This window comes from Sceloporus undulatus, chromosome 1 (genome assembly GCF_019175285.1).
Source record: "Sceloporus undulatus isolate JIND9_A2432 ecotype Alabama chromosome 1, SceUnd_v1.1, whole genome shotgun sequence".
Lineage (NCBI taxonomy): Eukaryota > Metazoa > Chordata > Lepidosauria > Squamata > Phrynosomatidae > Sceloporus > Sceloporus undulatus.
The window spans coordinates 249,611,715-249,626,902 of NC_056522.1; the positions used below are offsets into that span (position 1 = coordinate 249,611,715).

Here is a 15,188-nt window from a genome sequence, read left to right on the forward strand (position 1 = left end):
GCAGCACCCTTAAGTAGTAGGGAACTAGTTGTAGTGAGGTCACAGCAGCAGGGAGGGATGAAGGGACTAAGGAGGATCAGGTGGGAAAGACTGGAAGGCTGGAGGAGGGGAGTGCTGGGGCGGAGTCAGGGGCGAGGGAGGGGACAGCCCCTGGGAAGATAAAGGAGGCAGGGCCAAGGCATGTGGGGACGTTGGGACGCGGAAGAGCTGAGCGGGAAGTGGCAGCCGAGGAAGGGAAAGGACAGGCATGGAGGAGTCCGGGGCGCAACGGGACCCCGGTATCGTGGAGACGGCGAGGACGGCGCCAGAGGAGGGGGCCGCACGAAGAGGTCCTACTTAGGAACCCGAGGGAGGAAGGGGATTTTTCCTTCTCTGACGCGGAGGACTGGGCGACCGGTGGCTGGCAGGACTTGGAGGACGAGTGGTGGGACCCACAAGGTGAACATTGGGAAGTGGGGCCCGTACCTCGAGACTTGGAAAAGGCTGAAACTGAACCCCTCGAGAAGTATCGCAGGGGTCCTCAGTTGACCGAGGAGAGCACCCTACCCTAAAGGACCATACGCTGTTTGTCTAAGGGGAGGGCTGAGAGAGCTTAGCATTGGTTATTAGTTTTGCGTTGACTGTTATCCGGAAGGAAGGAAAAGTTCTGTTAAATTAAAGTTATTGTTGCTGCAACTCGTGGAGTAAGTTTTGTGGCACACGTGTAAAAAGGAGGAGGGGAGGAAACTCCGCCCATGATGCAACCGGGAACGCCCGCCCCGCCCACATTAGTGATAGTGTTAGTGATGGTTGTGCTGTAATTCTTCTGCTCCCTAACAGAATCACACTTACCCCAATACTTGCAAAATTATTACCTGCTATTTATTTCTTGGCAAAAAGTGAATAACTACTTGGAAGCTTATTTCTCTACCAAATGATGTCCTTGGTAAGCCTGCTGAAAAATCACATTAGGAAATAAAGGCTTTAAAGATACTGGTATGAATACCAGATGCAGTCTGTATTTCAGAGGAAGGAACTGGCAAAACCACCTCTGAGTATTCCTTGCCTAAGAAAACTACGAAATTCATGGGGTCGCCATAAGTCAACAGGACACTGGAAGGTGCAAACACATAGAGGAGTTCACTCCTCCTGTCTCCCCTTCCTTTCATTTCTTGCAGTCACAATCACAATGATTAGAGACTTGGAACAAAATGTTGCTTGTTTTTTTGTTTGTTTTTTACTTGCAGATCTCCCAGCATATAGCTGAGAAGCTCACTGAGAAAGAGAACCAGCTGCTGCTGAACTTTCTCTTAGGAGTTTCACGTCCAGCCTGTGCTTTGCATTGCATAAAGGTAACACTTCTTCTTGTGTTCCTTTTGTTTCTATGTGAGTTGGAGAAGAGATGCCCAGCCACTTTATCCTACAGTAAAACATGTTTTAATGCATTCTCCCCCCCTCCTCCCGGCTGGGAAAGGAAGACATAATGATTCTGTGGTCCCCTTTTGTTTGTCTTTCCATCACCCAGGTCCTGTACGCCTGTTGCCATGTCAATCAGACTCTGTGCCATCACTTAGCAACACCCAAAGTGCTAAATTCCCTGGTCTGTCACCTGCAGGGCAAGGTAATTATTCATTCATTCATTCCTACACTATAAAGAGAGTTGTCTGGCCATGGAGGCCTAAGCCCTCTGCCTGTTCCATTGTGTACACAGGGTTGTGACTCAGGGAGAGGGAAGCAAGAAGTTATCTTATAACAGGTCTTTCCATGTGCTTTGATATTGGCGCATTACAGACCGCCCATTTGGGGCGGCCTGTAAGCGGCCCTTTCCCCGCTGTATCGGGGCCTCAGCTGCCACAACGGCAGCCTCCGAGGCTCCAATCCGCCGCTTTCCAGGCTGCAGGGAAGCTGCAAAAGGCCGCTTCCCCGTGGCCTGGAAAGGGGTGTCCTTGGGGCTTCATGCCCCAAGGACACCCGATGGTGGTGGGGAGGAGGAGAAAGGGGCCACTTGGCCCCTTTCTCCTCTGCGCCGCTGGTGCAGCCATGTAAAGGCTGCGGCCAGTGACACAAAGCTGGAAGGAGCTCCAAAACAGAGCTCCTTCCAGGGCCGCAGAAAGGGCGCTCTAGGCGCCCTTGCGTGGCCCCACTACATCACTACCGCGTCGCCCCGTTTAGAGGCGGCGCGGTGGTGATGTCGTCATGGTGCCCCCCGTGTAGAACGGGCGCTGCCATTTTGTACATGCTGAGCACGTACTAGGGTTGGGGGCGTCCGAAAGGGACATCCCTTTCTAACCCTAGTATGTGCTGAGCACGTACTTTTAGGCGTGTCTGTAACGTGCCACTGTCAGCTCGGATAAGCAGTGGCTTTTCCAGGTGTCTTTCCTCTCACTGTTCCCTCTATCTCCAGTTAAAAAGGATAACGTATTTCAGGATTTTGAGTTGATGAGTAGGGAATGGGAACAGATACTACCAGGAGAGAGGGAGGAAGATAATAGGAAGGGATGGGTTGGTAAGCAAGTCATTGGGAAACTCCATAGTCTTTAGAATGAGGCAGTGTAGGAATAAAACCATACAGCCTCTATTTGGACTGCATAGGGGGATTTGTTGGATTGTGGAGACAAGGTTTTAGTGCTGAGCCTCTTCTTTTCAAAAGGTCCCACTTGATGAAGTGGCTCAAGTGCAGACTGCTGAAGGCTTATTGAGACTCCTCTCTTTGCTGCTGCTTCAGCTCCAGTTTCTCCCTCCTCAGTAAGTGTTTGATTATCAGTTTTCATGTTATCATGCATATTATGCAATTAGAAGGAGGGGTGAGGTGTAGGCAGCAAAGACATAATGCTTGACACTGATCAATAAAAAGTGAAAAGCCTTCCAGTAACGATACTTCCTGCATCTGTGGGAAGGTACTTCACAAATAAGGGCCTGATTGGTATATCTGTGGAAAAATTGCACACATAACCTGCTGTGAGGGATAATCTGTAAACTAAGATTCAGTCTAGGAAATACTTAAGTGCTGCTACATGCTTGTTCTGCTGTCTGGGCGAGTGTTTCTGGGTTTGTTTGTCTATTTAGATGAAGCTTATGAGGTGCAGAAGGACTGCCTTCATAACTTGTGGATGTATAATTGTCATGGGCACAGAAGAACCTATTAGCACATAATGTGAGAGCCAGTGGTCTGAGTGTTGGACTACGAGTCTGGAGACCAGGGTTCAATTCCCATTTCAGCTACAAAACCCACTGGTGATCTTGGGCAAGTCTCATGCTCTAAGTCTCAGGGGAAGGCACAGGCAATCTTCCTGTGAAGAAATCTTGCCAAGAAAACTTCATGATAGGTTAACCTTCTGTCACCACAAGTCTGAAGTGATTTGAAAGCACACAACACAAACACACATTCTACTGGCTTCATCTGCTGGTCTACCTACATCCATTTCTAGATGGACAACTCAGTGCCAATCATTTGTGCTCTATTTAGTAGCCTGCAGACTAGGTTACTACTGTGCACTATACCTGGTTTTACTTTTTGAAGACTGGGGAAATGAAGCTATTGCAGTAGACGATGGACACATTAATCACAGGGACCAGTTGGTTTGATCATGAGGCACTTATTTTGGACTATATGCAGAGCTGCTGATACACATCCAAGCCTAATTCATATCTTGATTTTAACTTGATGTGGCTTGGAACCCCACCTTGTAAACCTGCCTACATCCTGAGAACCACATCTGAAGCCTTCCTTAGAGTGGGAGAAGCCTAAAAGGTGATGAGAGGGGAGAGGACTCTTTTAGTTGTGGCCCACCATCCACTGAAATTTCTCCCCAGTGAATCATAGAGTTGGAAGGGACCACAAGGGCCATCCAGTCCAACCCCCTGCCATGCAGGAAATCTAAAAGCATCCCTGACAGATGTCCATCCAGCCTCTATTTAAAGACCTCTAAGGAAGGAGACTCCACTACACTCCGAGGGAGTTTGTTCCACTGTCGAACAGCCCTTACTGTCAGAAATGCACAAGTTCCTCCTAATGTTGGAGTGGAAACTCTTTTCCTGGAGCTTGCATCTATTGCTCCGGGTCCTAGTCTCTGGAGCAGCAGAAAACAAGCTTGCTACCTGTTCAATATGACATCCTTTCAAGTATTTAAACAGGGCGATCATATCACCTCTTAACCTTCTCTTCTCCAGGCTAAACATCCCGAGCTCTCTAAATTGTTCTTCATAGGACATGGTTTCCAGACCTTTCACCATTTTAGTTGCCCTCCTTTGGACACGCACCAGTTTTTCAACATCCTTTTTAAATTGTGGTGCCCAGAACTAGACACAATATTCCAGGTGGGGCCTGACCAGAGCAGAATAGAGTGGAACTACAGTATTACTTCCCTTGATCTAGACACTATACTTCAATTGATGCAGCCTAAAATCGCATTGGCCTTGTTAGCTGCCGTTTCACACTGTTGACTCATGTTCAACTTGTGGTCTACTTGGACTCCCAGATCCCTTTCACATGTAGTTTTTATTCAGCCAGGTGCCCCCATCCTATATCTGTGCATTTATTTTTCTGCCCTAAGTGCAGTACCTTACATTTCTCTGTGTTGAAATTCATTTTGTTAGCCTTGGCCCAGCTTTCCAATCTATCAAGGTCATTTTGAATCTTGATCCTGTCCTCTAGGGTATTAGCTACTCCTCAAAATTTGGTGTCATCTGCAAATTTGATAAGTATGCCCCCAGTTCTGTCATCCAAGTCATTGATAAAGATGTTGAATAGCACTGGGCCCAGGACAGACCCCTGTGGAACCCCACTGGTCACTTCTCCCCAGGATCAAAAGGAGCCATTGTTGAGCACCCTTTGGGTTTGGCCAGTGAACCAATTACAAATCCATGTAACAGTTACGTTGTCTAGCCCACATTCCACTAGTTTGTTTGCAAGAATGTCATGGGGAACCCTGTCAAAAGCCTAACTGAAATCAAGATATACTATATCCACAGCATTCCCTTCATATAACAATCGGGTCTGGCCTTGATATTATCTTTTTGGCATCAAGGTGAGAAGGTTTTCTGTTTACCTGTTTGTTGAGATGTTAGTGTCTAATTTATAAGTTTTGATGTAAGCCAAATTGATTATCCCTGTAATTTGTTCTTGAGGAAGATACTGGCCAAGATACTACATGGCATGGTGAAGTGTAACACTGTGTGCAGTTCCACTAGGCTACCCAATCAACCCCCTGTAGAAAGCTACTTCGTAACACTGGATTGTACCTCCACAGCCATACAATAGATGGGGAAGGGGGGGCTGAGCAGTGTCCAGATGCAGTTCTACAGCTAAGAGAATAAAGGTTGCTCTTCTGGATCTCTAAGGAGTACATTGGCATACTCTGAAAATCCAGAGTGTGGCTGTTTGTGAGAACTAGGGTTACTCAGCTGATTTCATAGAAAATGAAACCTTGATGTGACTTGTCCTGTCCCTCTAATGCTATTATTTCTTGATGGTATTTTAGATTTGACATTGTGATGAAAGAGACTATGGAACTTTTCAACCCTGCAGCAACTGCCTCTGTTTTAGTGAGTCATTTTGCTAATAGTCTCTGTGTCACAGTTTAGAATTTTCTGTATAAATTCACAATGTTTCATAGATATGGTCTGTTATTAGATCTAGCTATGTATATTCTCTGTGAGGAGAAATCTAATCATTATCTACCTGATGACAAGTTTAAGAGGAGTGCTTTACACACTGCCATGAAATCCTATGATGTATAAATATTTAAATAAAATAAAGGAAGAAATTAATCCCGTCTCCATCTTATAGTTATTTGAAGGTGTCAGGGACAAAACTTCATGGACTGTGTAAAAGAGGACCCTACTGCTTCCATGCATTATGACAAGTGTGTACTAGGTCTATTTGAGATACAAAGAAAGGGGTAGCCTAGTTATTATGGCATCTAGCTGGAAAGTTTTACTATTGGATTCCTGTGAACTATGAAGGAAGTAGTAGTTTATTTGAGAAATCTAATCACCAGCTCCATATCCAATTAAGGTCAGAAAGCATTCTGATGTTCAACATGGAGCAGTGTAGAGCAGACCTCTTCACAGATGTGTAGAAAAATGTGTGGTATCCTTCCCATGTAGAGTGCTGCAGGATTGCTGCTTACAAATCTTATCCAGTATGGTGCTACTTTAAAGTTCAGATGGGAGGAAGCCTTGACATCTATAGCTACTGCATTCACAGAACCTGCAGAGGTAAGAACTTTCTACAGAGAGGTTGGAATGTATCAGACAGTGGAGGCTCTTGGCTGTACTGTGCCTGACATTCAATAGTAGTGAACTGTGACACCTCCCTGGCTCAGGTCTAAATCTTCTTTTATATCTTTCAGCTCTCTTTGCCACCACCTATGGGAGCTGGCCTCTATGATGGCCTGCTGATGTTACTACTCCACCTCTTAAGTCAGGTTTGTGGGTTTTTTTCCATGTCTCACAAAGCTTTTTGTTATTTAAAAGGAATCTATAAGTTATCCAGAAAATAGGCATCAAGAAGGTATGAGGCTGCAATTGCAGCCAGGTGGGGAAAATGGACTACTGTATATAGTCGACTATAAGTCGACTTCATGTATAAGTCAAGGGCAGGTTTGGGGGCCAAAATTAGGAACTTTTATGTGACCGTGGATAAGTCAAAGGTAAAACATAATGGCAGCTATGCCGCCATTAGTAACAATGGGTGCTCAAAGCAGGGGATTCAAAGCAGCTCATAGTGTAAAGAAGGCTACAAATAAAATACAGGGGCTGGAAGGAACTGGGAGGGGAGATAAGTAAAAGAGTCAAGGTGGTGAGGAGGGTTGGGGAGCCAGCGCTGATCCTCCACTCTACCCCACCTTGGTTGCCTCCCGGGAGACAGCCAAGGTGGAGGGGAAAGAGGAGGGCTCACCAAGGAGAAGAGGAAGAAGGAACTGCTTTAAACCGGATCCCAGTGCCCAATAATTTCTCCTGTCCAGGTTTAAAGCAGCCCCGGAGGTGAACCATCCACCCCTGGGCTCTCAAAGGGAAGCCCCACTAAGAGGAGGAAGCAGCAGTGATGGCATGCTTTGGGCAACATTTGGAGATCTGCAGGAGCAATGGGTGCAGGGCTCGCATGTGGAGCATGCCAAGGAGGGCTTTGAGGGGAAGACTTTGGCAGCGGCCGGAGGTGGGGGGGACTCCGCATGATCAGCTTGCCTCTGGTGAGCTTCTTTTACTTATCCCTCACTCCCAATTTCTTCCAACCCTTGTATTTTATTTGTATCCTTGCTTTACATTGTGAGCCACTTTGGACCCCTCATTTGAGCCCGTTGTCCCTAATGGGGGCACGGCCATATGTATGCGCTGCCATTGGGAACAGTGAGGGCTTACCTGACTATATTGACCAATGTATAAGTCAACCCAGGTTTTTTGGGTCAATGTTTTGAAAGAAAATGTACAACGTATACATGAGTATATACACTACACCACTTAATTGTACCCCACAGTGTTTAGCAGTAGATAACTGGGTCTTGTCCTTGCTTTACCCTTTCTGTTCATGGGAATCCTTAGAAATAGCTCTGCCCATAGTGGGAGAGGCAGCTACATCATAGGAGAGAAGATGGATAACACAGGACCTAGAAAATCCCATTTGCTATCACAGTTCTACAGATAGATATGGTAAATCCTAAGATTTATTTCTCGGTACATGGTTCAGGTTTAACTTCTGAATTAGAAACTGGAAAAATAATAATCTTTGACATTGTAGCCTGGCAGTGAAACTGAAAGGCAGTGTGTGGAAAAATTCCAACCAATTTCTCAACAATCATGTGGGCTAGCTCCCCAAACTGGTTGTTTATTTCCCCCTTGACATAAAAGACACACCTTCAGCATTTGCAGAATTAAGGGTTCCATACTAGCAACTGTATGTTCAGTTTGGGATTGGCTTAGAAAAGTTGCTCAACCCTGTGTAGTAATTCCTCTGTGTGGAAGCCCAAATTTCCATCTCTCTAGTTACAAAGGGAAAGAGAAGCCAAGTAAGAAAACTTATGTGGAAGGTAGTATATCAAGCTGCAGATGGAACATCCACACAATTCAAGCTAGGCAAATTACTAGGGAAGGCATTCTAGCCCCTGTTTAACTGGTCTGTCCCTCTCCTGATAGGGCGATGCAGCAGTGGTGCGGGCCTTTGCTGCTTCAGAACTCTGGAGCATCATATGGCATCGCTTTGCCATGGTGCTCCACTTGACCACTCAAGAGCCAGTGATAGATGGAGAGAACCCAAGAGCTGGTCAGCATGTGCCAGTGCCAGACTGGACCCTCATCTCACCTCAAGGTACAAAAATAAAACAATCCGGGCCTCCCAGAAATCCCTCCTGCTGTCTCAGAGACAAAGACACACTGGGAGGTTACAGTTTTCATGAGGCTGTATGTAAAGATGTTCAAATTTCTCTATCATTACATGTTTGGGTATGGCAATCAACTTTGGGAAGGGTATTTGTCCATTGAATGGACAAATATGGGATATTTGCTCTCCCTTTCTGCCCTGTAGGAACCTTGCTCTTCCTCAGCTTAGCCATCTTTGTCTTCACACATGAACCCCACCAGTGTCTTCTCCAGCTGGCCCAACCTAATGGAGTTATCATGGCAACTTTGAACAAGCTCCTAGAGCCTGATTTCCTGGAGTACTTAGCCCAAACGTGAGTGACAAATGTATCCCAAGTTGACTTGCAGAAGGGTCAGAATGGCAACAGAAGTTTAATGATATGGGGGATTTAAGGGAGAGTATTGTACAGAAACATATTTCTTATTTATCCAAACATGACTGGTATCATTCAGCAGTTGCAGTGTGTCCCACTCAAAACCTTACTTTTGTTGCTTGTCTTCTTTCAGCTTCTGTTCTGAACAAGAAAGCTGCCAGGAGAGACCAAAGTAGTGCATGTGATAGGGAGACTTCTGTGCTCCCCTGGATCTTTTATTGCCATCTAGAGTTGTGCATGATAATTTAGCTTTTTAAGAATATTAGCTTTCTTAAGAACAGAAGTTTATAGCATTACACTTAGCAGGAAAGATTTTGATGTTGCTGGACTGTGAAATAAGAAATGCTAGATGGATTATACATACCTCATTAACACTTTCTCAGCTTTTAGCATCAGCCTCTCTGTTGTTGAGTGCCTTCAAATTATTTCTGACTTATGACAAATGTATCATGAGGTTTTCTTTGTTTTTCATTTTTTCAGACAGGGTTTGCCTTTGCCTTCCTCTGAAACTGAGAGAGTGTGACTTGCTTTAAGTCACTAAATGGGTTTGCATGGCTGAGCAGGAATTTGAACCCTGGTCTCCAGAGTCATAGTCAAACCACTATCCCACACTGACTTTCATCAGCCTCCTTATGGTCACCTTATTCTTTGTCCTTTTTCAGCTCAGTTCTCTTTAAAATATAAAAATGGTGCAAATTATTATTATTTGTGCAGATTTACACAATCTGGCCTACCTCATTTGAGCATAATATTTGTTCCTTTGAGGCAAAACACAGTGGTTTGGCTCAGAAATCAGTATTTATTGGCTAAAATTCATGGCATGGCAGGTAGAATATTGGTGCCTGTCTCATATTAAGTCAGACTACTGGTCCAAATTCATCCAGCTCAATATTGTGTACTACACTGAGTGGTGATGGGTCTTCAAGGTTTCGGGCAGGCTTCTTTCTCAGACAGCATCAGGAACATTTTGTAGGCAAAGTGTATGTTCTGCTAGTGAACTGTAGGGCTTAACTTACTCTAGCTGTGGTATAGCCACCTGGAAATGTGATTCCACTGGATTTAGATTTCCTTTGGCATTCAGACAAGACACTGCTCATACTGGGAAGTGGGTGTTTGATTCATTGCTGCTCTCTTGCCCTATTTCCAGGCAGTTGCATGAAGATGGTGATCTAGAGCTGGTGCCAGCTACTGTGCTCCAAGTCTGCCAGCTCTTCTGTTTCCCTTTTGCTATGGACATGGACCCTGAAATCTTAGAACGTATTATGACTACTCTGAAGGAATCTGAAATCCCTGCCCGATTGCTCCAGGTAAAGCTTTTTTGTTAAACTCTGCTCATTCTTCCACACTAGAAATGTGGAGCTGAGGGAGGGACCATGCCTGTTCCACCTCACTTTTCCCAACTGATTACGTTTCTTCCCTAGCCAGATCAGTTAGTTCTGGGTAGATCATGTGGTTCTGCTCCATACAGAAGAATATACTTCACCCTGCCTTATTATGGCTCTGTTTGTGAAGACATACCATCCTCTTAAACAGGTTTTTAGAAAATGTTATTCACAGGTGATTTTTAGGCTGGGGGGCAGGGGTGAAGAATAAAAGTTCTATCCTTGACAATGCATAGATTTTTGCCCTTCATAGGCAGCTACAATAAGAATCAAGAGCCGTCTTGTTTCCCACACTTTGAATCACTGCTCTGTTTTCTTGTCTCTTTTTAGGTTTGCATTCACCATCTTCCCTTTCTGGAGACTGAGTTGCCATTGAGTCTCCTCTGCCACTTGGTACTTAGTGATGAGGAGGTTATTGAACAAGTGGTGGGAGCAGCCACCTCACAACATGCTACTGACTTCTTGTCATCCATTTTCCTATCAGACCAAGTATCCCTTCTTGCAGACCTGCTCTCGCTCCTCACCCATATAGCCCGGGCCAGTCCAACTCACCTGCCTTTTGTAGAGAAGCTCTTATGTGGCTCTACTTCCCAGGCACTGAGCCACCTTCTCTGCCACCCGGAGTGCCTAGTCCGTGCCAGAGCCTGCAGCCTTGTAGGCAATCTGCTGCGCCATAGACAGGGATTTCCTCAGGTCCTGCAGGGCCAGACTGGGCTGCTGGAACGTCTGCTGGAATGTCTTTCAGATGAGGATGGACATGTGCGTCGCTCTGCCAGCTTTGCTGTTGGCAATGCTGCCTACCAAGCTGGTTCTTTTACGCAGGCCCTCAACAAAGCAGTGCCTTGTGTAGTTCAGCTCCTAGGAGATCCTCAAACCAAGACTCGTTGCAACGCAGCTTCAGCACTGGGTAACCTGGGTCGGCAGTCAGTGGAGTTGGGTGATTTGCTGATCCAGAATAAGGCACCTGATATTCTCTTGGATGTTGCCTGCCATGATTCCCAGCCAGCTGTGCAAAAGGCAGCCCTCGTTGCTCTCCGCTCCATTAGCCATCAGCCCGGGATCCACCAGGTACCAATTCCTCAACTGTGGAAGCAGTGGGATAATGTTGTGAATTCTTAGCTTGTTGTGCTTCAGTTAATGCACTTAGCATGTATAGTGGAATCTTCATTTTCAGATTCCCTGAAGTAGTCTTTGAAGGCAACAAAGCACAACGGCCTTCAAATCCATCACTTGCACATCAAAAATTGGAGCCACTTTGGGGGATTAGAGCCAAAGGAAAATGCAATTGGTAGGTTCCTTGTAGAAAAAAGCTTTAAGAGTTGCTACCAAGGTTAGAAAGATCACAGATTTGGAGGAGCTGCTGCTTATCTTGATTTCTGCTCTCTGTAAAGTTGCATTTTATAGTGACAGTGAGACTAACTGCTCTCAATATTTTAACTAGTGGATATTGATGTGCCTTGATCCAGAGTTTGAGAAGTTATTCTTAGCAAATTTAGGTTTCCTGCTCCCCAGTTTTCTGGCACACTACACAGATTTCAACACTAACCCCGCATCCTTATGAGGTCATCAAGTCTCCTGTTTCCCACACTACATTCCAATACTCATTCATATGGTTATTTACCCTCCTTGCCTTTATACAACATCCTTCCTCCTGCCTTTGTTCCTCAGTGGCCATTATTTGAGAATGCTACAACTGATGGTCTATAGCACAAACCATCCTCCTTGCACACACAGATGCTTGTTGCTTTAGCACCTATAAGTGTATAAAACATAGGTCAGCATTTGAACTGTGTGCTGTTCCTTCATTTACTGAGGTCACACCCCAATAAGTTAAAATACACGCACACACACAAAGTTTGTTATGCAGAAAGGGATGTCATTCCACCTGTTACTATTGTAAGGTTATAAAGCTATATCTTAATTATTGGGGAAAGTAATTACAAGTAACTAGCTGTTTTTAATCTCTCCCTGTAACTGTTCTGTACTTTCTAGGAGAGTTATACCTAGAAGGTACAGAACAGTCCTATTCTTTTTCTTAATTACAGCTATGCACATTTTAGTGTCCAGTACACTAGTCAGCACACACTTTCACTTTCTATGAAAACTTCTGGTTAAGAAAAATGTACTTGCCTCAGAAAGTACACATTGATCTTGTTCTGAACTTGAAGGATTTTTCTATAATTACCTCCATTACCCAAGTCAAGGTACACAATATTACAAAAACTTAAAGCCAATTGTTTTGGCATCCAAGATAATCATTTCATAACCACCTTTCCCCTCTCTGGTAGCAGAAATACATCTACTGTATAACAAATTCCTTAGCTACCCTTTTATGATGGCAAAATCAACTACCCTTATTTTGCCTAATGATGGGGTTGGCCCTGTTCCAGTATGTTATGATATTCCTATGTACTAGACCCCCAGACTCCATTGGACTTATCTAGCCCTGGTCCTTATCTAGCCCTGGTCCTAAAGCAGAAAGTTCTAGGACAGTGCTGCTTATGATATCTAATGTAGAGGATCAGCAACTCTTTTCCCCCTCATGTGCCAGGGAATGGTATTATATTTGTATCCATAGGTTACAATCATTTCTTTCCTTTCTGAAACCTCTCCAGGGGCTGGCACCAGTAGACAACTACGGGTTGAGAGGAAGCTGGCCATTAGAGAAGATACTATGTCAGGCCAGTAAGCTCCTATCATAATCTGTTTTTTAGGTGCTGGTGTCACTCAGAGCAAGTGAGAAGCTGGAAGCACATTTCCTTGATCAGTCTCAAAGTTGTACGTGTAGCAGCCCTTGGCACTCATCAACACAGCACTGCAAAAAATTGATCCACCTCCTACAACCTGCCCACAGCACTTGAGAACGAGAAGGGACATACCTGTAGCATTTCTTCCCAGCACCTGAGCCATGGAGAAACTTTCTGAAATGTGCCTTCAGGACAGGAGACCCTAACCTTTCTAAGTGAAGACTTCTTGGTTAATAGTTTTTATGGCATCCATTTTGAGTCATCTGATCAGCCAGAACACCATTTAAAGCTGCCTCTCCAACCAGCCATCTGTGTGTGATTTATCTTTTCCCTATTTGGCAGAAAAAGCCTATGCAGGAACAGCACTAAATTCCAAGTATGAAATGTTCTGTCCATCCCAAGTTATGACACTCCTGTCAGCAAGTGCCTTCTGATATTTTTATATTTCTTTTGAAAAAGATGGTCAGCAACTGTACCTGCTCAAGAGAGAGGACCATGACACAGCAAGCCAAAAGAAGGCATTCTCTTCTTTTTGCTTTAATTTATGCAGATTAACTTGTGGAGAAGAGGCTAGGAGGCATTTTGAATCTACAAACAACAACCTTCCTGAACAATCATAATACAGTACAGTGCATGTATTATTTATGCATGAAGGCCTTCAGGATTTTGCTAGAACACAGGCCTAGTGCTCTTTTGCATTTTTATTTACTACTATGTATTTCTCATAAAGCTTCTTTTCTTTCCTGAAGTGTTCTTGCTTATGTAACACAGAAGGAACTAAGAGATATTTTTAATTCTGCTCCAGTAATATTCAACACACTTATAATACACACATGGCTTATACTTGAAAGATTTGTTATAATATTTAGTATTTAAAATGGTATTATTCCATTTTCATGTCAAATACCACTATAGGAAGCTGAGGAAGGAAGGACTTCTGCCTTGTACACATTTTGTTAGGAGTTCATTATGGACAAATAAACACAGGATTTGCTGCAGAGCTGTGATTTTATGCATACTTGCCTGGAAATAAGTCTCCTTGAGTAATGCAAGACTAATTAGGCAGTAAAGAATACAAACAGCTCAGAATGGATTTACTAAGCTTCCCTAACAGTTTTGTTGTTGTGTGCCTTCAAATCATTTCTGACAACCCTAAGGCTCAGCGGGTTTTCTTGGCAAGTTTCTCCAGAGGGGTTTTTAATCTCTAAAATAGTAGCTTCCTTTGATTTTTCTATCTGTTTCAGGAGTAAGCCATCATTATGCATTTTGAAATGAAAGTGAGGAGTAGCTGTAGTGACAGCTACTATATTTCATCCAGTATACACAGAGAAGCTTAGTGAAACTTTTGTTGTAGTCAACCAAATTTGCAAACGCAAGTTGCATTCTGGAAACTCAATCAACCTTATCCTATCTATTTACTTGGCCAGCTAAAGGAACCACAATGAAGTAGGGAAAAGTTATACAAGTTCATTAAATTAGTTTCTTTTGGCAGTGCAATGGCAGCCCTGTTTGTGAAAGGAAACAAGCAGGAGATCTTGTATACAAAGAAAAGAATGCAAGAAAGTTAGATGGCCTAGCATCTTCTATATGCAGACTGGCTTGAGTTTCTGGTCCAAAGCCACAGAATCAAGGGCAATTAAGCTACAATATTATTGCTGTTACTATGATGATCTGGCAGAACAGGAATAGTGATTTTGAGCTGCACAAAAGTTATTAAACTACATAATAAATCATATCTCATTATAGTTTCATATAGGTATGTAACTTAAAAGTACATCTTATTTAAGTTTTAAATAATTTTGGCATGCATGTAATGTAACATTTATTGATAGATCACAGAATCATAGCATTGGAAGAGACCACAAAGGCCAGCCTGTAAAAACCCTTTGCCATGCAGGAAAACACAGTCAGAGCATTCCCAACAGATGGCTGTCCAAACAGCTTAAAAACCTGCAGAGGAGACTCAACCACACTCCGAGACAGCGTATTCCACTGTCAAACAGTTCTTACCACCAGGAAGCTGATAATAATGTTAAAGGTGGATATGTTCGCTATTTTTTAAAAGCCAAGTTCTGTGCTTTATTAAGAGTGTGTGGTAGTAACTGTAAAATAAAGTTGCTGCATTCTTGTTTTGTGAAGCAGATAAATGGGAAAAAACATATAGGAAGATCAATCAAGGAAAAGAAATGTATGTTGTAACCTGTTCCAGCCTACATTCAAATCCCCAAATAACAATTACTTTGTTATACTGAAGGTCCTTTGGGCACCATCCCCTACTTTATAAGACAGCTGTCACTTCAGAATGAGACCAAAATCACCATTGTGTTGGCAGGTTATTTCTAGTATCCGCA

At 43.9% G+C, this 15,188-nt stretch overlaps 1 protein-coding gene across 1 annotated transcript in view; it reads left to right on the forward strand.

Moving 5' to 3' along the window:
• The window catches only part of STK36 (serine/threonine kinase 36), a 29,696-nt gene extending 16,111 nt beyond the window's left edge, over positions 1 to 13,585 (forward strand). Inside the window, exons 17-27 of the mRNA XM_042453647.1 lie at positions 1,227 to 1,331; positions 1,505 to 1,600; positions 2,630 to 2,724; positions 5,460 to 5,523; positions 6,088 to 6,198; positions 6,333 to 6,407; positions 8,113 to 8,284; positions 8,501 to 8,648; positions 9,856 to 10,015; positions 10,421 to 11,158; positions 12,805 to 13,585. Of these exons, the coding sequence (XP_042309581.1) occupies positions 1,227 to 1,331; positions 1,505 to 1,600; positions 2,630 to 2,724; positions 5,460 to 5,523; positions 6,088 to 6,198; positions 6,333 to 6,407; positions 8,113 to 8,284; positions 8,501 to 8,648; positions 9,856 to 10,015; positions 10,421 to 11,158; positions 12,805 to 12,951 (1,911 nt within the window). The 3' untranslated portion in view covers positions 12,952 to 13,585. The remainder of the gene's footprint in view (positions 1 to 1,226; positions 1,332 to 1,504; positions 1,601 to 2,629; positions 2,725 to 5,459; positions 5,524 to 6,087; positions 6,199 to 6,332; positions 6,408 to 8,112; positions 8,285 to 8,500; positions 8,649 to 9,855; positions 10,016 to 10,420; positions 11,159 to 12,804) is intronic.
• The last annotated feature ends 1,603 nt before the right edge of the window (positions 13,586 to 15,188 follow it).